The following is a 21,405-nucleotide window of genomic DNA, read 5'->3' on the forward strand; positions in this document are numbered from 1 at the left end:
GAACTGTGTCAGCAGCTCCTGTGGCAGGTTGAACTTCCTCAGCTGGTGAAGGAAGTACAACCTCTGCTGAGCCTTCTTCACAATGGAGTCTATGTGGGTGTCCCACTTCAGGTCCTGTGAGATGGTAGAGCATCCTCCTCACAGATCATAAGTGCAGACTGAGTAGCAGGAGGGGGGTACTAGGAGGTGTTGGTGTGGGTGTGAAGTGATGATAAAAGCAGGGGAGTGGTGTGAGACTGGACTTTTCAAACCCACAGTAAAACACATTGTTCATCAGCCATTAAGTTGACTCTAAACAGAGTGAGGGGGAGGTGTCTCTTGATGCTTTTCAGACCTTTCCACACAGATGCAGGATCATTGGCTGAAAACTGTTTTTTCAGCCTTTCAGAGTAACGTATTTACAGTTTTTACTACAGGCTTAGCTGATTTTAGTTTCTGCTTGTTGGTCAGGAGAAGATGAACCAGACAGTGATCATAGAGTCCTAAAGCTGCACGTGGTACAGAATGATATGCAGTCTTTACAGTGGTGTAGATGTAGTCCATTATATTTCTGTCTCTGGTGGGGCATGTGATGTGTTGTTTGTATTTTGGCAGTTCACGAGTGTGGTTAGCTTTATTAAAATCTCCCAGACTAATAAGTGAGTTCGGGTGTTGTTGCTCCATGTCTGTGATGTGATCAGCCAGCTTTTGCAAATTTGCATTCACGTATGCTTGTGGCAGGATATAAACACTCACTAGAATGAACAAGGAAAACTCCCATGGTGATTAGGCTTACAGTTGTAGATCACTTCTAAATTAGGACATAACATTTTCTTCAAAGCTGTTACATTTGTACACCAACTTTCATTGATGAAAAAGCATGTTCCACCGCCTCTCGTTTTCCCCCGATGGTTCCGCAACACGATCCGGTCTGAACAGTTGGAAGCCCAGCAGATGAAATGCGCTGTCTGGGATGGCTTCAAGGAGGTAGAGTCAGTCTGAGTGTGTATAAAAGAGAAATTGAGGTGGAGGGATTTGGGCTTTGATCTCTTACTGCAGTCTCTCTGCACCACATTTACCACACATCATTCAGTCCTCCACTTTAGAGCCCATTAGTGCTTTATAAGACATCTGAAAATGACACACACACACACACACATTAATCTGTCTTTCTCTCATATACATTTTGATGTTTCCCTCTCTGCATTTTTCACACACACATCCAAATCTACAAATGGATAAACAACTGAAACCTTCTGAGGCTTTTTGGATGCTGATCTGCTCTTTCTTCCTTGGCTGATTTTACGTATGTTTACTTGCTCATCTTTCTCTTTGAGAGGGATGCAAAGAACTTGTGAATTAGCATAACAAGTCTCATACATAAATACAGAGGAAAGAGAGACATTGAGTGAAAAGAGCAGATGGAGGCAAAAGAAAACATCTTTTAAACTGAAAAAGCAGAGCGAGGGAGTGCAAGAAAATAATCGTTGAGGATGAGGTAGTGGTGGTTTGAGAATGGCATGAAATAAAAGAGATAAAGGTTTTAACTTCGATTAAAGTGTGTGTGTGTGTGTGTGTGTGTGTGTGTGAGCGTGTATTTATCACTTTGTGGGGACCAAATGTCCCCATAAGGATAGTAAAACCCGAAATATTTGACCTTGTGGGGACATTTTCTCGGTCCCCATGAGGAAAACAGCTTATAAATCATACTAAATTATGTTTTTTGAAAATGTAAAAATGCAGAAAGTTTTCTGTGAGGGTTAGGTTTAGGGGTTGGGTTAGGTTTAGGGGATAGAATATAAAGTTTGTACAGTATAAAAACCATTATGTCTATGGAAAGTCCCCATTAAACATGGAAACCAAACGTGTGTGTGCGTGCGTGCGTGCGTGCGTGTGCACGCGCGTGTTTGGTGGGGAGAGGAGAGAGGCGGGGGGGGAGAGAAAAAGAAAAGACAGAATGGGTTGGGGCGACAGGGAGGAGGAATGAAAGCAAAATGCCCTGTCAGCAAACTGCTTCAAGAAGTACATTAGTTCACGCCTCATTCTGTCACTGCTGGAAAATGCTATGTCCGAAGTAGCTAGGTGTGTACATGTATGTGTTTGAGCAGGAAAGAGTTTTGTGAATAAGTATCGTAAGTGATTTCGCACAGAAATTCCTAATGCTCTGAGATCAGCATGAGGTGAATTCTGAGTTTGGACAGTGAAGGCCTGAACAGACTTTGAGAGAGGAAGCCATTGAAATTCACACATACTTGCTTTCTGCCCTTCTATTTTGTCATCTCTTCTCGAGTGACTTGAAAAACTGCAACTTAAACTCACCAATCAGAATACGAATCAGAATGAGCTTTATTGACAAGTTTTCATATGCACACAAGGATTTTTTTTGGGGGGGGTGATAGGAGAAACAAGTGCACACAGAACATTACAGTGAGACACAGAATATAAAACAAGGTAAGAGTATAAATAGAAATACAAATAATAGGACATATAACAGAATGGCGAATGCCGTATTCTTTTTTCGGTACACCTGTACACCTAGGCGACTATCTAATCATCCAATCATGTGGCAGCAGTGTAATGTATAAAATCAAGCAGATACAGGTCAGGAGCTTCAGTTAAAGTTCACATCAAACATCAGAATGGAGAAAACTGTGATCTCAGTTATTTAGACTGTGGCATGATTTTTGGTGCTAGACGGACAGGTTTGAGTATTACTGAAACTGTATAGTGAAGTCTTTTTATTATTATTTTTTTATAGCACTTTTGTTTCAAAGCAGCTTTACAGAAAATCATTCTTTAACAGAAAATGAAACTGTAATATCTAAAAAGTCTGTGCATAGTTTGATTAAAATATGATTGTAAATAGTGTATAAAAATAAGTAAATGATTGTATTTAGAACCCAGTGAGCAAGCTGAAGTTGACTGTGACAAGGAACACAAACTCCATAAGATGTTGGCTAATGGAGAATAATAACTTTGGGAGAAACCAGACTCACTGTGGTGGCCAGTTCCCTTCTGGCTAACGGCATGAAGAAATACCAATATTAGTTTGTGTATAGTGCAAGTCATGGTTTTAAAGATTTTTTATTTTTAACTGTAAGATTAATGACTAATGTCTTTTTGAAGCCCATCTTGGATTAACTGCAGAAGTTCAAATACAGTATCTCACAAACGTGAGTATACCCCCTCACATTTTTGTAAATATTTGATTATATCTTTTCATGTGACAACACTGAAGAAATGACACTTTGCTACAATGTAAAGTAGTGAGTGTACAGTTTGTATAACAGTGTAAAATAACTCAATACACAGCCATTAATGTCTAAACTGCTGGCAACAAAAGTGAGTACACCCTTAAGTGAAAATGTACAAATTGGGCCCAATTAGCCATTTTCCCTCCCCGGTGTCATGTGACTCGTTAGTGTTACAAGGTCGCAGGTGTGTTAAATTTGGTGTCATCGCTCTCACACTCCCTCATGGTCACTGGAAGTTCAACATGGCATCTCATGGCAAAGAACTCTCTGAGGATCAGAAAAAAATAATAGTTGCTCTACATAAAGATGGCCTAGGCTATAAGAAGATTGCCAAGACCCTGACACTGAGCTGCAGCACAGTGGCAAAGACCATACAGCGGTTTAACAGGACAGGTTCCACTCAGAAAAGGCCTCGCCATGGTCGACCAAAGAAGTTGAGTGCACGTGCTCAGCGTCATATCCAGAGGTTGTCTTTGGTAAATAGATGTATGACTGCTGCCAGTATTGCTGCAGAGGTTGAAGGGGTGGGGGGTCAGCCTGTCAGTGCGCAGACTATACGCCGCACACTGCATCAAATAGGTCTGCATGGCTGTCGTCCCAGAAGGAAGCATCTTCTAAAGATGATCCACAAGAAAGCCCACAAACAGTTTGCTGAAGACGAGCAGGCTAAGGATATGGATTACTGGAACCATGTCCTGTGGTCTGATGAGACCAAGATAAACTTATTTGGTTCAGATAGTGTCAAGCGTGTATAGCAGAAACCAGGTGAGGAGTACAAAGACAAGTGTGTCTTGCCTACAGTCAAGCATGTTGGTGGGAGTGTCATGGTCTGGGGCTGCATGAGTGCTGCCGGCACTGGGGAGCTACAGTTCATTGAGGGAACCATGAATGCCAACATGTACTGTGACAAACTGAAGCAGAGCATGATCCCCTCCCTTCGGAGACTGCGCCGCAGGGCAGTATTCCAGCATGATAACAACCCCAAACACACCTCCAAGACGACCACTGCCTTGCTAAAAAAGCTGAGGGTGAAGGTGATGGACTGGCCAAGCATGTCTCCAGACCTAAACCCTAAACCTAAATCCAGGATCCTCAAACGGAAGGTGAGCAGCAGTTCTGTGGGAAAAACTGGCTTGTTGATGACAGCGGTCATGGGAGAATAGCCAGACAGGAAGGAGCACCGTAACCCAAATTGCTATGCAGAAAAGCATTTCTGAACATACAACATGTCGAACAGGAAACTGAGGCTGGCTCATCAAAACTGGATGGTAGACAATTGGTAGGCCCACTGCTTCCTCAGATTTCTGATCTTGGCTGTTAGAAGTGGAACCCGACGTGGTCTTCTGCAGTTGTAGCCCATCTGCCTGAAGGTTTTATGTGTTGTGCATTCAGAGACGCTATTATGCTCACTACAATTGTCGTTATCTGAGTTACCATTGCCTTTCTGTGAGCTCGAACCAGTCAGTCCATTCTTTGTTGATCTCTCTCTAATCAACCATTTTTGCCCACAGAACTGGCACTCACTGGATGTTTTTTGTTTTTGGCATCATTCTCTATTCACTCTAAAGATTGTTGCACTTGAAAATCCCAGGATATCAGCAGTTACAGGTAATTTCCAAGTAATATCAGTGAAGAACAACATCTTTTTAGGACCACATTAAAATGAAATCGTAAAGGAGTTCAATGGGAAGGAGGAGGTGAGAACCGGCTTGGCAATATAAATAATATTTTAATGAATAACTTAAACCAAAAGACAAACACACACACACATGACGGACATGTCCGCAAACTATCTCTCTCTCTCGTTACACCACCGTCTGCCGTCGGCCTTTATCCCTTTCAGAGGCTTAATTAGCCTGATAAGGGACCGGGTGTGTATAATAAGAAATGTGTATAAATATACACTCACCTAAAGGATTATTAGGAACACCGGTTCAATTTCTCATTAATGCAATTATCTAATCAACCAATCACATGGCAGTTGCTTCAATGCATTTAGGGGTGTGGTCCTGGTCAAGACAATCTCCTGAACTCCAAACTGAATGTCAGAATGCGAAAGAAAGGTGATTTAAGCAATTTTGAGCATGGCATGGTTGTTGGTGCCAGACGGGCCGGTCTGAGTATTTCACAATCTGCTCAGTTACTGGGATTTTCACGCACAACCATTTCTAGGGTTTACAAAGAATGGTGTGAAAAGGGAAAAACATCCAGTATGCGGCAGTCCTGTGGGCTGAAAATGCCTTGTTGATGCTAGAGGTCAGAGGAGAATGGGCCGACTGATTCAAGCTGATAGAAGAGCAACTTTGCCTGAAATAACCACTCGTTACAACCGAGGTATGCAGCAAAGCATTTGTGAAGCCACAACACGCACAACCTTGAGGCGGATGGGCTACAAAAGCAGAAGACCCCACCGGGTACCACTCATCTCCACTACAAATAGGAAAAAGAGGCTACAATTTGCAAGAGCTCACCAAAACTGGACAGTTGAAGACTAGAAAAATGTTGCCTGGTCTGATGAGTCTCGATTTCTGTTGAGACATTCAGATGGTAGAGTCAGAATTTGGCGTAAACAGAATGAGAACATGGATCCATCATGCCTTGTTACCACTGTGCAGGCTGGTGGTGGTGGTGTAATGGTGTGGGGGATGTTTTCTTGGCACACTTTAGGCCCCTTAGTGCCAATTGGGCATGGTTTAAATGCCACGGCCTACCTGAGCATAGTTTCTGACCATATCCATCCCTTTATGGCCACCATCTACCCATCCTCTGATGGCTACTTCCAGCAGGATAATGCACCATGTCACAAAGCTCGAATCATTTCAAATTGGTTTCTTGAACATGACAATGAGTTCACTGTACTAAAGTGGCCCCCACAGTCACCAGATCTCAACCCAATAGAGCATCTTTGGGATGTGGTGGAACGGGAGCTTCGTGCCCTGGATGTGCATCCCACAAATCTCCAACTGCAAGATGCTATCCTATCAATATGGGCCAACATTTCTAAAGAATGCTTTCAGCACCTTGTTGAATCAATGCCACGTAGAATTAAGGCAGTTCTGAAGGCGAAAGGGGGTCAAACACAGTATTAGTATGGTGTTCCTAATAATCCTTTAGGTGAGTGTATACTGTTTTTATATATATATATATATATATATATATATATGTGTGTATATATATATATATATGTATATGTGTATATATGTATATATATATATATACCGTTGAAGTCAGCAGTTTACATATATTTAGGTTGTCATTTAAAACTCATTTTTTAACCACTCCACAGAATTAATATTAGCAAACTATAGTTTTGGCAAGTCATTTAGGACATCTCCCACTTGAGTGATGAAACTGTCACTCAAGTCATCAGTGCAGCAGCTCAACACGGTGAAAAAAAGAATAGTTTAGTCATGCAATGCCTTCATTTAACACCAAGACAAGGTGATATTTCAAGATTAAAGTCACAGCTCCAACTTCAGGCAGCACGCTGAGGTAAGTTTTGGCTCTAATTCTAATGCTGGCTTTTCTGTGTAATGAGATTACAACATTTTCAGGGTGATTCTGTTACTTATGACATTTTTAAGTGTACATTTTTAAATCAGTGCAGCAATATATCAGTGTGATTTGTCCCGCATGTCCTAAGCGGTATTTATGCATTTTCTCCGTGCCCTTGTGGGGTACTGGAAACTATCGCAACTACTTCAGGCAGATTAACTGTGTAAATCACTGCCATTTGCGTGATCGACTACTGGAGCGCGAACAGACATCATTTCTGCACATGCACTGCCTTTTTTTATGGCAGTTTTGGAGCAATGGATTTTCTTTGCCAAGCAGCCTTTCGGGTTATTTCGATATAGGCCTTGTTTTACTGTGGATATAGATACTTGTCTACCTGTTTCCTCCAACATCTTCACAAGGTCCTTTGCTGTTGTTCTTTTGGATTGGTTTGCACTTTTCACCCCAAACTACGTTTATCTCTAGGAGATGCTGAGCGGTATGATGGCTGCGTAGTCCCATGGTTGCGTACTATTGTTTGTACAGTTGAATGTGGTACCTTTAGGAGTTTGGAAATTGCTTCTAAGTATGAACCAGATGTGTCGAGGTCCACAATTTTTTTCTGAGGTCTTGGCTGATTTATTTACATTTGCCCATAATGTTAAGCAAAGAGACACTGATTTTGAATGTTGGCCTTAAAATACATACACAGGTACACCTTCAATTGACTCTAAACTTCTGACCGACTGGAATTGTGATATGGTCAATTATAGGTGAAACAATCTCTATGTAAACAATTGTTGTAAAAATAAAGCAGATGTCCTAAATTACTTGCCAAAACTATAGTTTGCTAATATGAAATCTGTGGAGTGGTTAAAAAATGAGTTCCAATGACTTCAACCTAAGTGTATGAAAACTTGTGTGTGTGTGTGTCCAGCATATTTAACATGTGGGGGGGGGGGTCCACAAAAGGGTACCACACGAGGAAGGAGGATGTCTTCCCGTCGAGATTGACTGCAATGACAACAAGCTTAGACTGATGATGCTGTGACACACCGCCCCAGACCATGACGGACCCTCCACCTCCAAATCAATCCCGAGTACAGGCCTTGGTGTAACACTCATTCCTTCATTGATAAGCGCGAGGCCGACCATCACCCCTGGTGAGACAAAACCGTGACTCGTCAGTGAAGAGCACTTTTGCCAATCCTGTCTGGTCCAGCGAAGGTGGGTTTGTGTCCATAGGCGATGTTGTTGCCAGTGATGTCTGGTAAGGACCTGCCTTATAACAGGCCTACAAGGGCTCAGTCCAGCCTCTCCCAGCCTGTTACGGACAGTCTGAACACTGATGGAGGGATTGTGCTTTCCTGGTGTAACTCAGGCAGTTGTTGTAGCTATCCTGTACCTGTTCCACTGGTGTGATATTCAGATATACCGATCCTGTGCAGGTGTTGTTACACGTGGTCTGCCACTGCGAGGATGGTCAGCTGTCCTTCCTGTCCCCCTGTTTTAGGTGTCTCACAGTACAGACATTGCAATTTATTGCCCTGGCCACAACTGCAGTCCTCATGCCTCCATGCAGCATGCCTAAGGCACATTCACGCAGATGGGCAGGGACCATGGGCAGCTTTCTTTTGGTGTTTTTCAGTCAGTAGAAAGGTCTCTTTAGTGTCCTAAGTTTTAAAACCTTAATTGCCGACCGTCAGTAAGATGTTAGTGTCTTAACGACTGTTCCGCATGTGCATGTTCATTAATTGTTTATGGTTCATTGAACAAGCATGGAAAACTTTGTTTAAACCTTTACAATAAAGATCTGTAAAGTTATTTGGATTATTACAAAATTATCTTTAAAATACAGTGTCCTATAAAAAGGTATGTTTCTTTGTTGCTGAGTTTATATTTATATATATATATATATAATAAAATCGTAAAGGAAGTAAACATCAAAGTGATGTAGTGGAGAACAGCAAAGCGGACCACTTGTTACCATTTCAGACTGCACAATTTCCTGAATGTCTTTCTGGTTCTCCTTAAAAAAAATTCATACAAAAACGCTGTTATACTAAATAATACCAATATGCATTCCAAGTTCTTGTCTGTGCAGCACCCATTTAAAGGGAAAGTTCCCCCAAAAATGAAAATTCCCTCATGATTTACTCACCCTCATGCCTTCACAGATGTGTATGACTTTCTTCAGCAGAACACAAAAAAGATTTTAAGAAGAAAATCTCAGCTCTGTTGGTCCATGAAAGTGAATATGTGAAATATATATATATATATATATATATATATATATATTATTATTTTTTTATAATTTTTTGGAGCTACAAAAGGTCTGATCACCAAAGGAAACATAGAAGTAATCCATATGACTCCATTTTTTTAAATCCATAGTTTCCGAAGTTATATAATAGTTGGGTGAGAAACGGATCAATATTTAAGTGCTTTTTTGCTCTAAATGTTTTCTTTTAATTTTCACTACCATGTTTATTTATTTATTTATTTATTTATTTTTTTATTTTTTTGGAGCTACAAAGGTCTGATCACCATTCACTTGCATTGTATGGACCAACAGAGCTGAGATATTCTTCTAAAAATTGAGTTTCACAGAAGAAATAAAGATATACTGGGATGGCATGAGGGCCATTTTTGGGTGAACTATCCCCTTTAAGATTCACTATAGGTTCGTGTAAACAAGTTGAGTTGTTGCCGCTTCTGTTCATTCCTTGTTTTATGGTGATCTTTTTTCATCTTCCGTTTGTTTTTCAGCCCTAACAGAAAGATCTCCAGCACTGCATTTGGAAGGTAGGTCACTCCATATCCCTTTGTTCAGGGCATGGTTGTTTAGTCTATTCTGTGGTTAATGGGAACTGTAGACTGGGAGCACCTCCTGTGGTTTATTAAATGTTATATGAAGTTGTGAATTCAGGACATCAATACAGAGCTGGGAGGGTAAACCTTTAACCATGATTAGTAATATTTTAGGTAGGGAACAGCAGAATAGGAACGAGTGCCAGATCTAGCTGCCTTATAGTGAGTAGAGAGTTCCCATGTGTTTAACTAAACGCTGAGTGACAAAATTCATACTTGTATGCTCCCTTACAAAAAAATCTAAAGTTCTGACAACATGAATGTGTATTTGTGTACATGCAGATGGCTAATGCAAGTGAGACAAAAGAACAGTGTGCATATGTGCGCATGGGATTGTCTTTTAAAACAAATGATTGTACTGTGTGGGTGGGTCGACTAGATCGGACACTGCACCAGCTCTCATTATGCCTCTGCTGGTCAGTCCCTTCTTTTTCTCGCTACTGCAGTCCTCCTGAACATGCACAGGCATGGAATATAGCTTTATAGTATGGATGTGTGTTCTGCTGCAGTAATGCAGCATGGTTGCCAAGTTTACAACAAGTATTGATGCTTCAATGTAGTTTAGTTTTATCCTTCTGTGAGCAAGAGGTTTTCTGCAGTAGGACTGAGCAGAGAGGTAAGTGGGATGTCCTTTATGCAAAATGTAGTAGTCAGCGTGGGATATGAACACTAATTGTGCACAAAATGAACTGGTGCATTGTGTGAAGAAACAAAATATAACAGGCTTGTAATGTCTGATTGTGGTGCATGACATTATTTATTGTCTAAAAAATTTTCCTGTCTTGTTTTGCATGTGGGTCTAACAGACAGCTGTTCCACAGCAGTAACCTCAGCAGTAGTAACGGCAGCACGGAGGATTTGTTCAATGACAGCATTGACTCTTGTGATCTAGATATTACTGAGAAGGTAAGATCCCCTAAAGCACACTCATCTCCTTCCTGCACAAATACCTTAGAAAATTGCATCCTTAATGCCGACTATCTTTGGAATATCCTTTTAAACGCACACTTAGTCCTGACCTGCACTCAGGAAATTATCTCCATAAGTGTAAGCAGCTTATAAAAAATTGTCTCAACATTTACTCGCCCTCATGATATCCCAGGTGTGCATGACTTTCTTTCTTCGGCAGAACACATTTGAAGAAAAATATCTTAGCTCAGTAGGTCTTTAAAATGCAAGTGAATGGTGATCGGACCCTTTTGAAGCTCCAAAAATCACAGACGGTCAGCATAAACATCATCCATTTGATTCCAGGGGTTAAATTAATGTCTTCTAAAGCGACAAGATAGATTTTGGTGTGTAAAAGATCAATATTGAAGTACTTTTTAACTGCAGCATGGTCTCTCGTGTGGCGTATTCGCGTTGGCATGTTACAGATGTAATTTCACGTTCTTCTCTTGATTTAGACATCCAGGATAAGCCCACAAATGCACCATTGTGAAAAACAAATGGATACAAATACAGATCCAAACTAAAATCAAGCTTCTGTACAGCGTTCTCCTACTCCATTGTAAACAGTGCTGCTCTTTCGGGTATGTCACATGTGCGTCCGTTCTCACAGGAAAATTATTAAGTCGCACGCGCATACTGCTGTTGACCAGAAGTGATGATTTATAGTTAAAAATTACTTAAATATTGATCTTTTTCACATGAAAAGCGATTGTGTCGCTTTAGAAGACATTGATCAATAGAGTTGTATGGATGCCATTTATGCTGACTGTCTGTGGTTTTATTTTTTATTTTATTTTTTGAGCTTCAAATGTCTGATCACCATTCACTTGCAAGTGAATACACACCTGAGATGGCATGATGGTGAGTAAATATTTTTGTGTGATCTAACCCTGTAACAGAGTTGCTCTGGGAGTCTTTGAGATTTACATTCTTTATTGTTACCTGTTCAGGTGAGTCAATTGGACAGGAAAGTGACGGAGCTGGAAAATGAGATTCTGATGAACGGGGATGCGAAATCCAAGCTGAAGCAGATAAACACACAGTTGGTGCACAGGTAAATTACTACATGTACACCCACCTACCCACGTACTCATTCAAAATAAATTTCATTGGAACTAGGCAATATGCATATGAATTTGCATACTTGTCTCTGTTTAAGCAGACATAAAACAGAGCACTGCAGATGCTTTCCACTAATAAAACTTTACATAAAAATAGGCCAAACTTGTATCTGCTAAATGCAAAAAGATAAAGTGGGCCACAGCAAGGCTGATAAGGCCTAATTATAATGATTGGATCGGTGCTTCCACAGGATTCATGAGTTGGAGGAGCAGCTAAAAGATCAGGAGACAAAAGCAGAGCACATGATGGAAGAGGAGCTGAGGAGACACAGAGAGGCCTACAGCCGACTGGAGAAAGACAAAAACTCACAGATACAGCTGCTCACTAATCGGTGAGAGACCAAAACAACACTACAGCACTAAGCACAATGTAAATGTTATGGCGGACCTCAAGACCTGTACAAGGAAAAAAAAATGTTAGTAGTACTACAATTTCACTTTTAACACATTCACTCTAGGCAGACGTTTTACACGCCACTATGCGGCCCTTTCAGATTTTTACATCATCTTTCAAAGAGTTCTTGCAGTTTGGGCCCTTTTCACAAACTGTAGGTGGCTGGGTGCTTCTCATTTCTTAAACTGTGCATCCTCGTTTCCTCGCTCTTCAGTCCTCCAGCTTTTGAGCCAGAAACCAATCAAACTCCGCCATAATGAAGGATGTAATGATTCCCTAAATGCACCATGAGGAGGTGAAGATGAAGGACGGAGGAAACTAACGAGGAAGCTTGAGTGAGGATGCACAGGTTGATCCTTTGTGAAAGACATTTTGTGAAAGCATCTGACACGCATACAAATTCTCCTCCCTCTTCACATCTGGCACAACAGTTATAATTCATGTTTAACCTTTGTGGTTAAAATAAACCATAATTATCACTTATTTCAACACTGCATCTTGAATTATTAGGATTTATTAATATATGAATAAATGAAGATTTAACAACATAATGGCAAGCACTCCAATATAATGCAGCCACGCTAAGATATAGCTCTGAAGTGATGCTTGAGTGAGCAGGTCATTTAGTTTTACAAATACATCTCACTTTGATTCTTCCATCCTGGTTTCCTTCCCTCACATTCTTTCCTCATTTCCTAAGAGGGTGGAGCAAGAATGCATGGAAAGGAAATGAGGATGCACAATTTTTGAAATAAGAAGCACCCAGAAATGAAACTGTTCCGCCTTCATTTAGCACGTGTAGATTTTTGCCCATATCATGTAGACAACAACTTTACCAGTGTTCTTACAGGTTTAAGTGATAGGTGCAAGTGTTTATGTTTATTTATTTAAAAAAATAAAAAAAAAATGTTTATTTTGTTTTTCTTCTGTTGTCAGAGTTTTTTGAATAAACAGATTTTGGGTAGTTATTAGCGTATTGATGTGCATGTAAACGCTGCAATGGGGTTTCAAATATACACAAAAATAATACTTGCTGTGGTCTCCCATTCACTGCTATTAAGGTTTACCACAACAAATTAGTTTGTGCTCTCAGGCAGTAGAACAGTTAATTCATAGTCGAGTCTCTTGTTTCTGGATGACATTAAATGGTCTCTACAGAGATTTTGATCCTCAGAGCTTTTGAGCAGTGGAGGTTTATTGCAATTGTTTGATGACTTTTCTTTGTACCCCCAGTGTACAGCAGCTAGAGGAGGAAAATGGAGAGATGGAAATGAACCTGAACAGACTGAAATCTCAGACAGAGAAATTGGATGAGGTGGAGCATTTTTACTTAAAAATGAATTCATTTTTCAGTATTAAGAGCAAATACAGGGTTCCCACACATCCTGGAAAATCTGGAAGTCATGGAAAATGATCAAAAATACCTACATTTCTTGGAAAAAACACTTATATGCTCCCTTACAAAACAAATCTAAAGTTCTGACAAACTTGTAACAAATTTCCCACTCATTATTTTCACATGCAAATGCCAGAAGTTTGCAATTCTTCACGGGTAGTGGTGAACCTACAGTAAACTTTAGGAGACAACGAGTTTGCTGCAAAGCTCATTTGTATGTGAAAATCATAAGTACCGAATTTGCAGCAAGTTTGCCAGATCTCTTGAATTTTGTAAGGACTGTCATCTCTACTTTGCTCCAAGGAAATAGTTTAAGTATTAATATAGTGCAATATATATATATATATATATATATATATATATATATATATATATATATATATATATATATATATATATATATATATATATATATATAATTATTATTATTTTTTCATCCCAACATTGCTACAACATTACTACAAAAATAAGTTGTAAACTTTAGACAATGACGACAGTCGGAACGCAGATTTAAAAAATAGATATTTATTTACACCCTGAGGAGGTCGCATAGTGATGCAGCATTTACACCTCAGGATGTGAATTAATTTGTAATAATTCAACGATTGGAGTCCACTTATACAGCGGTTACCACATGTACTATGCAGAAAACACAGAGGGTATCACTGAATCCAGTCATAAAAATGGCATTTGCTATTAAATGCAGAATGTCATGGAATATGACATATTTTGGACGAAAATTATTGTTTGAATGCACAATTAATAAAATAAAATCACAAAATGTCCTAGTATGATAATTAATCCGCAAAAGGCTGCGTATAATATGCATACGCTGCATTCTTCAAAATGAATGTGTGAAGCTGGTCGCTCACCACACACACACACACACACACGTGATGTGGTGTTTTCAGTGCGTATGACAGACAGTTGTGTGCTCTGAAATATGCAGCATATGCAGACTATATATTTAATTAATTGCCAGCTTTTTGAGGTTGCACAAAAATACCAAAACTTCATAGCCATGCTCATTCGCATAGCGCTGCGCTTAAAATTTTGCACTCTTGAAATAGGCCTTGAAATGAGTGGGAACCCTGAAATGTTGATTCATGACAGCTCATGAATACCACCCCTGACTTAAAGTGTAAATAAGGATGAAACAAATAAATAATGCTCATTGCCAGAGTCATTGGCAGCAGGGTTTTAGAGCACACAATTTTGTCTGAATAAAAGTACAGATATATTCTAATTTCTGCTAGTACCTAGAATAAATATTTGTGATCAGTCTTGTGTTCCCCAACAAATTTGTTTTGTGTTCTGGCTTGCAAAGCCATCTGTGAGTCTGTCCATTTTATCTTGTGAAAGGATGAAAGCTGGCTTTTAGTTTTAAGGGGGTCTGATCTGTGGAGGATCCAAACATAATATTGTCTGTGTGCTTGTTGATAAGAATTGGACCATTTTGAGTTTAAGAAAGGGTTTGCCAGATGGATACATGGACTACAGTGTGAATGTAAAATATAATTAATGATTAATTATACAACTTTTTTAAATATTTAAATGGTTTACAGGACCATGAATGATTCAATAGTGGTATTTTCTAACAACCGAATAGTAATTATCCAAAACTGATTTGTCTACATAAAATTACAATCATTTATTAAACTGTAAATATGAATGTGAAGGCGAGGCAGCGGATGACCGATAAACTGGAGGATACAAGCTTGCGGTTGAAGGATGAGATGGATCTCTACAAGAAGATGATGGACAAGCTACGACAGAACAGAAGCGAGTTTCAGAAGGAAAGAGAGACCATGCAGGAGGTAAGACTGTGCTAAAATGAGCTTGCTTTCTTAAACTATTAATATTTGTATAATATGTTAACAAAAACATTTTAAATATTCTGTATAAGTCTCCCATTTAAGGTTTTCAAGTATACAGTGTAACCACATTAAAAAAAATTTAGCGATCTGACTAAAACTAAAATGTCTCTGAGGCTTGGATGAATCTCTGGTTGCTCCGACTGTGCCTTCATTTAAAATTCTGCAGCCTTGACCTGTCTGGTAGCACTTGGCATACTAAAAAAAAACAGTCCACAATAGAACATAGTCTAAATACATGTGCAAATACAAGTCAGCCACAGAGATAATGTTACACAAACACAAAACTAAGAATAGGAGAGACCTTCAGAACTATCTTTGTCTTTAGTATATAAACTGTACAGCAATCCTTCCATTTGATTTTCAAGATCAAGACAAAATTGTTCTCAGATCAGCAGCTTAGGACTTTTGTTATTTTCAAAAGTGTAATTTTTTTGTTATTTGTCTATTCAGCTGATTGAGGACCTTCGGCGTGAGCTGGAGCAGCTCCAGCTGTATAAGCTGGAGGCAGAACAAATGGGCCATGGCCGCAGATCTTCCATCAGCCTATCAGAATACAGCACTCGAACACGTGAGAGTGAGTTGGAGCAGGAAGTCAAGCGGCTGAAACAGGTAAGAGGATAAAGAGATACATGTTTACACCCTTATTACAACACATTTAACGTCATTTTAATTTTATTCGTTTTTATTTGTTTTATATTTTACTTTTTACCTACTGAACCTGGATGTGATGTACCGGTAACTCGTTTGTAACTGTGTGTACTCTTTTAAAGACTGTAAACTTTATTTCCTTCAAGCACATGGAGACCACGTTATTGCTTTTTTGTGTTGCATACAGCGATACCCAGATGACCTCCTTGCCCCTTTTTATTTTCTCCTTATTGTTTTTTGTGTACTCTGTGTATGTGCAGAGAAGTGTTTCCAAGGACATGCCCTCTGACCTTAAGCAGCGTATCTCTGGTCAGGCACAACTCTGTAAAAGCTTGATGGTAAACAGTAATAAAAATAAATATTTTCATTTACCACTAATATGTTAATTCATAACAACTGCATTATCAGATCTGCCAAGCTGGTGTCTCCTGGCCTAACATCTAATATAGCCATATTTGTTTGTGTAGGTTGTAGATGTGTTCCATCATATTACTGTCAAAAGAATAGGTGCCTCAGTAGTGAATAAACTAATATAGCTAATACCACTGCATTACTGTAAAGAGAAAGATTAAGTATTGTTTAGTGTATGTCTGGTATGAGATGTTGTCATTTTTTCCAACCAGCATTCATTTTCTCATCATCTCAATCCAGAAAAATACATTTAGATGCTTTGTCACCTAAAAAATTTAAAAATAACATCAGGGATGGGAAGGTTACTTTTGAGATGTATTCCACTACAAATTACAGAATACATGCTGTAAAATGTCATTTGTAATGTATTCCGTTAGATTACTCAAGGTCAGTAACGTATTCTAAATACTTTGGATTACTTCTTCAGCACTGGTAGATTTTTTTTAAGACAAAATACACGTTAAAAATACATTCTCCGAAAACCCTAAATATCTTTAGTTGTTTCTAAAACGAGATCAATCTAATTTATCTTGTTTTAAGGATTTTTTAAATGTTTTTAAGGAAAACAATACAAAATTATTATCAAGAATGTGATTTTTACCCTGCGATGGACTGGCGACCTGTCCAGGGTGTCCCCCGCCTTTCGCCCAATGTTAGCTGGGATAGGCTCCAGCCCCCCGCGACCCTGTACACAGGATAAGCGGTTGACGATGGATGGATGGATGGATGGATGGATGATTTTTACCCTAATATAAAAGGTCTTACTAGAAAAAAAAAGAAATTATGATCCAACATGAATTTTCTTGATAAAAAAAAATGTGATCGTGTCTGGTATTGTGCACATAAAATGGCTAGAAATAGCATTTTAGTTTCGCATAAAGCTGACAATTAAAATAAGGTTTATTTCTATTTCTTCTGCTCCAAACATACTTCAAACTTCTCTGTCTGCTCGTATGAATGTAACACATCATAAGAAAGTGTTTCACCACTGTTCAAATGCACTTTGGATCGCATCATTTATATGTATTAATGTTTGCCATCTGAAAGGAGTAACTATTAAATGACAATAAAATGCAACAAATGACAATAAAATGCAAAGTATTCTCTTCAGTAATCAAAATATTTTTTTAATGTAACTGTATTCTAATTACCAATTATTTAAATTGTAACTGTAGTGGAATACAGTTACTTATATTTTCCGTTACTCCCACCCCCTGAATAACAGTAACAGCGTCCAGAAATGACCATCACTTTTGGGTAACCTGTAACACTACAGTTTTTCTTTACCTAATTACAGGAAAACCAGAAACTGAGGGAACAGAATGAAGACCTAAATGGTCAGCTCCTCAGTCTAAGCCTCTATGAGGCTAAAAGCCTGTTTGCCACACAAACGAAAGCACAGTCTCTGGCTATGGAGATTGATCATGCCTCCCGTGACCAGGTAAGAGTAGTGCAGGACTTTTGAATAAAAACAGGAAGAGCATGTCCTTGATCTACTGATAAAACAGCAGCTCATAATTAATTGACACTAGAATCCTGGTGTTATTTCATTCTACATATCATTCAGTATCATCCTAAAAGTGTTTTGTTTTCCTACAGTTAATGGATGCTCTTAAGGAACAAGAAGAGATAAACTACCGTCTCAGGCAATATATGGACAAGGTCATTCTATCCATTCTGGACCACAACCCATCTATTCTGGAAATCAAAAACTAAAAGCCTGTCATAAGCTGTTCAAAAAACGTCAAAGTGGACTTAGAGCTCCCCCTGAGGTAGCAATAAAGCTCAAACACCTTGTGCCTCAGAATGGACAGTAAACACAATGTGTTGGTGTTTTGTGCACCTTTCTCATATTACAGGAATCAGAAATATAAAGGTGAAATATTTAATGCACATTTGCAGGGCATTTTTGCAGCTCTGTGCAACATGAGGGAGTCACTGGAATGTCATTATGGGTGCTGAATTGCACCAAATAATGTGTGAATATTTAAACACTGGGTACACATGCAGTCTTTTGGCTTTATTTGGATGGGTGTATTGATATGTGTTGAGTTTGCACTGGGATGTGATGAGAAAGAACAGGTTGAAAAAGAGGTAGAATTAACAAGTTGAGGCCCAAGGGAGCTTGCCCTGTTGGTGGTTTCGTCGATTGTCCCATTCAGAGATGCAGTGTATGATTTGTGACTGAGTAGATCAGAGTAAAGTGGTGTTTCTAGGTGTACATTCTGGTCAGGTAAGATTTTCCTTTGAATGTCTTCCTACGCTGTCTGTGATGGAACGAGGTAAGGTGAGACCAATTAGAAGAATACAGGAGATAGAATCGTAACTGCACGTTATAATTGTGGAACTTGAAAGCACTGCCTGCCGGCCACACTCTAGTCTCTGTTTGCAATTAAATGTTGGAATGTTTATTCTGACATTATATGCAGTATGTGTAAGCTACGAAGAGGCTGAATAAATAAAATTGCAGGTGGCAGAATGTAATTGTCATTGTGAATGTACCAAACAATTAGTATTTCAGGTTATTTACAGACTTCAGCATAAAGCTTTAAGACCTGTCTGTCATCAGCGGTGTTATTGTAAACACTGTAAATGGCCTTATCGGGCCCTTTGGAAAAGGGAACTCTACTCTGTTTGATGCCACTTGTTCTTCAAAACTACATTTCATTTTCATTAATTTTATAGGCTACATATTGCAGCTCTAAAAACACACCGAAACCTCTGGCAACATCACAGGGGGTTTCATATTTGGAATGTCAGCCATTTTTTGAAGGACATAATAGTCTTGTAATGGCAACCTTGTTTTCTAGAGCATACTATATTACTCACCACAAGCATCCTCCCTGTTACATTAAACTCTTATTCCAAAGGCAATGCAATTTGTTTGTGATAACACTTGGTATCAGTCAACATATTTTCTTATGTCACATTTCTTTCTGGTATTTGTGCCCTTCACTTACAAGTAAAACCCTAGTAGACCTTATTTTTTTTTCAGTCACACATTAAATAGTTATGGAGCTACCTGTACATTACACTTTCCTATGTTACACTTTATACCTGTTTGTGTACTATTTCTAACGAATTGTAAATTATGTAAGACTAACTTTTTTACTCTGTTCCACTCATTGCTTTTACATGGTCTCTTAAAGTTTTTGTATATACTTTTTTTTTTTGCTTGTTCTTCTTCCAAAAGGTGAGGTAACACCATATTGACTACTATCTGTTATATTTTTCTTTAGAAAAGAGGTGATGGAGACAAAAGCAGTATTACAATGTTGCTTATTTATGAGATTGGGCCAATGGCTCATGATGGCATAACATGCTTTAATTAGATGGTAACTGACTTGAACATTAAAAGAGGATATTTGCGCATACTGTTGTACAGAATGCATCCCCATTTAATTTAGCAGATCTGTGAAAACAGTGCATAACAGATTAGTCTGTAATGCCTTGTTGATACTTAAAGGGATAGTTTACCCAAAAATGAAAATTCTCACATAAGTTACTCACCCTCATGCCATCCCAGATGTGTATGACTTTCTTCTGCAGAACACAATAGGTCCATACAACACAAGTGAATGGTGACTAAAACTACAAAGCTCCAAAAAGCACATAAAAGGAGGATAAAAGTAATCCATATGACCCCAGGGGTATAATCCGTCTTCTGACGCAATCCAATTGATTTTGTGATAATGTTACCCATTTTTCACTGTGCATCTACCACATCTAGGCACAATCATGATTTTTAAGCTTGATTACACTTCCTAGTACTTGCATGTGCAGAGCGCTAGATGGCGCTAGGAAGCATAATCGAGCTTGAAATCGTAATCACCAAGGAGACTACTAATGTCAAGATTTATAGTGAAAAGGGACTTATATTTTAGTCTGTTCTAAACCAAAAGTGATTGGATCACTTTAGATGACATGGATTAAACCATTGGAGTGTTATGGATTTCTTTTATGCTGCCTTAATGTGCTTTTAGGAACTTCAAAGTTTTGGTCAAAATGTACTTGCATTGTATGGCCCTACAAAGCTGAGGTATTCTTCTAAAAATATTGTTTGTTTTACAGAGGAAAGAAAGTCATTCACATCTGGGATGGCATGTGGGTGAGTAAATGATGAGAATTTAAATATTTGGGTGAAATATTCCTTTTAAGGTTGTAATGAGTTTATTAGGTAACTTATTTTTCTGATCTTTATTCAAATATATTGAGTCCATATAGTCAAGCTGTTCATGCAGGCATTTACTTTCACATGTTAAGTGTACTGAACTGTAACATTAAATTGATCTTTGAGAAATGCAATTATACAGAATTGTGGTTATTCCTTTTGAAGGAATAATACATTAATATTTAACGATATGTTCTTGCTTTCATCAAACGAACGAACCAATAATTCACAAATAAAGAGCATGAAGACCCATCAAAGCGGTTTTGTAGTACAATTTCTGATCTCATGACCATCTCAAACAGCAGATTCAGGCCGTCTCGTCTTCACTAAACACTGGTCAGTTTTCCGAGGGCCTGAATTCCCTGCCACCTTATTCCTGAGGCAAATTATTAATTTACTCTCGATGTTTGTTTGTAGATTATCCTATGATATCGGTGTTTTAATATCACCTAAAACGTGGCTATGTGCGATATTTAGTATGGTAAATCGGCAATCAATCACGAGGAGGCCTCGCGGGCGTAAGTCCCAATGACAATAAACTTAACATTATACATAAAGGTTTTCTTAAATAACGGAGTTTCGTGCAACTGAACTTTTTATTATTTCATATTTCGTGGGCTTGACAATGTTGTCTTTAAAACTGACTAAACGGGGAAATATATTGAATCCATGCGCAGTTCTTGTCAAAGAAATGTGAGTTCACACTAATTTTCCACTAAACACGTGCCTTCAGGATTTAATCTTGAGGATATGCTCAGAAATCTGCTAAACCTTATATCAGGAGGGGGGGTCGGGGGCATGTTCCTAAAGGAGATTTTTGTGTGTGCAAATAACGAC

The 21,405-nt window shown here is 38.8% G+C and overlaps 1 protein-coding gene across 2 annotated transcripts in view; it reads left to right on the forward strand.

Moving 5' to 3' along the window:
* Positions 1 to 20,817, forward strand: part of rab11fip4b (RAB11 family interacting protein 4 (class II) b) — a 35,675-nt gene extending 14,858 nt beyond the window's left edge. Inside the window, exons 5-14 of one of the 2 annotated variants that reach the window (XM_052141235.1) lie at positions 9,498 to 9,533; positions 10,406 to 10,505; positions 11,501 to 11,604; positions 11,863 to 12,003; positions 13,299 to 13,380; positions 15,141 to 15,278; positions 15,789 to 15,947; positions 16,247 to 16,324; positions 17,695 to 17,838; positions 17,997 to 20,817. In XM_052141235.1, coding sequence (XP_051997195.1) covers positions 9,498 to 9,533; positions 10,406 to 10,505; positions 11,501 to 11,604; positions 11,863 to 12,003; positions 13,299 to 13,380; positions 15,141 to 15,278; positions 15,789 to 15,947; positions 16,247 to 16,324; positions 17,695 to 17,838; positions 17,997 to 18,113 — 1,099 coding nt within the window. In that variant the 3' untranslated portion in view covers positions 18,114 to 20,817. The remainder of the gene's footprint in view (positions 1 to 9,497; positions 9,534 to 10,405; positions 10,506 to 11,500; positions 11,605 to 11,862; positions 12,004 to 13,298; positions 13,381 to 15,140; positions 15,279 to 15,788; positions 15,948 to 16,246; positions 16,325 to 17,694; positions 17,839 to 17,996) is intronic. The other variant, XM_052141236.1, reaches the window with a different exon arrangement.
* Positions 20,818 to 21,405: the final 588 nt, after the last annotated feature.

Source organism: Xyrauchen texanus, chromosome 13, assembly GCF_025860055.1.
Source record: "Xyrauchen texanus isolate HMW12.3.18 chromosome 13, RBS_HiC_50CHRs, whole genome shotgun sequence".
NCBI classification, from domain to species: Eukaryota; Metazoa; Chordata; class Actinopteri; order Cypriniformes; family Catostomidae; genus Xyrauchen; species Xyrauchen texanus.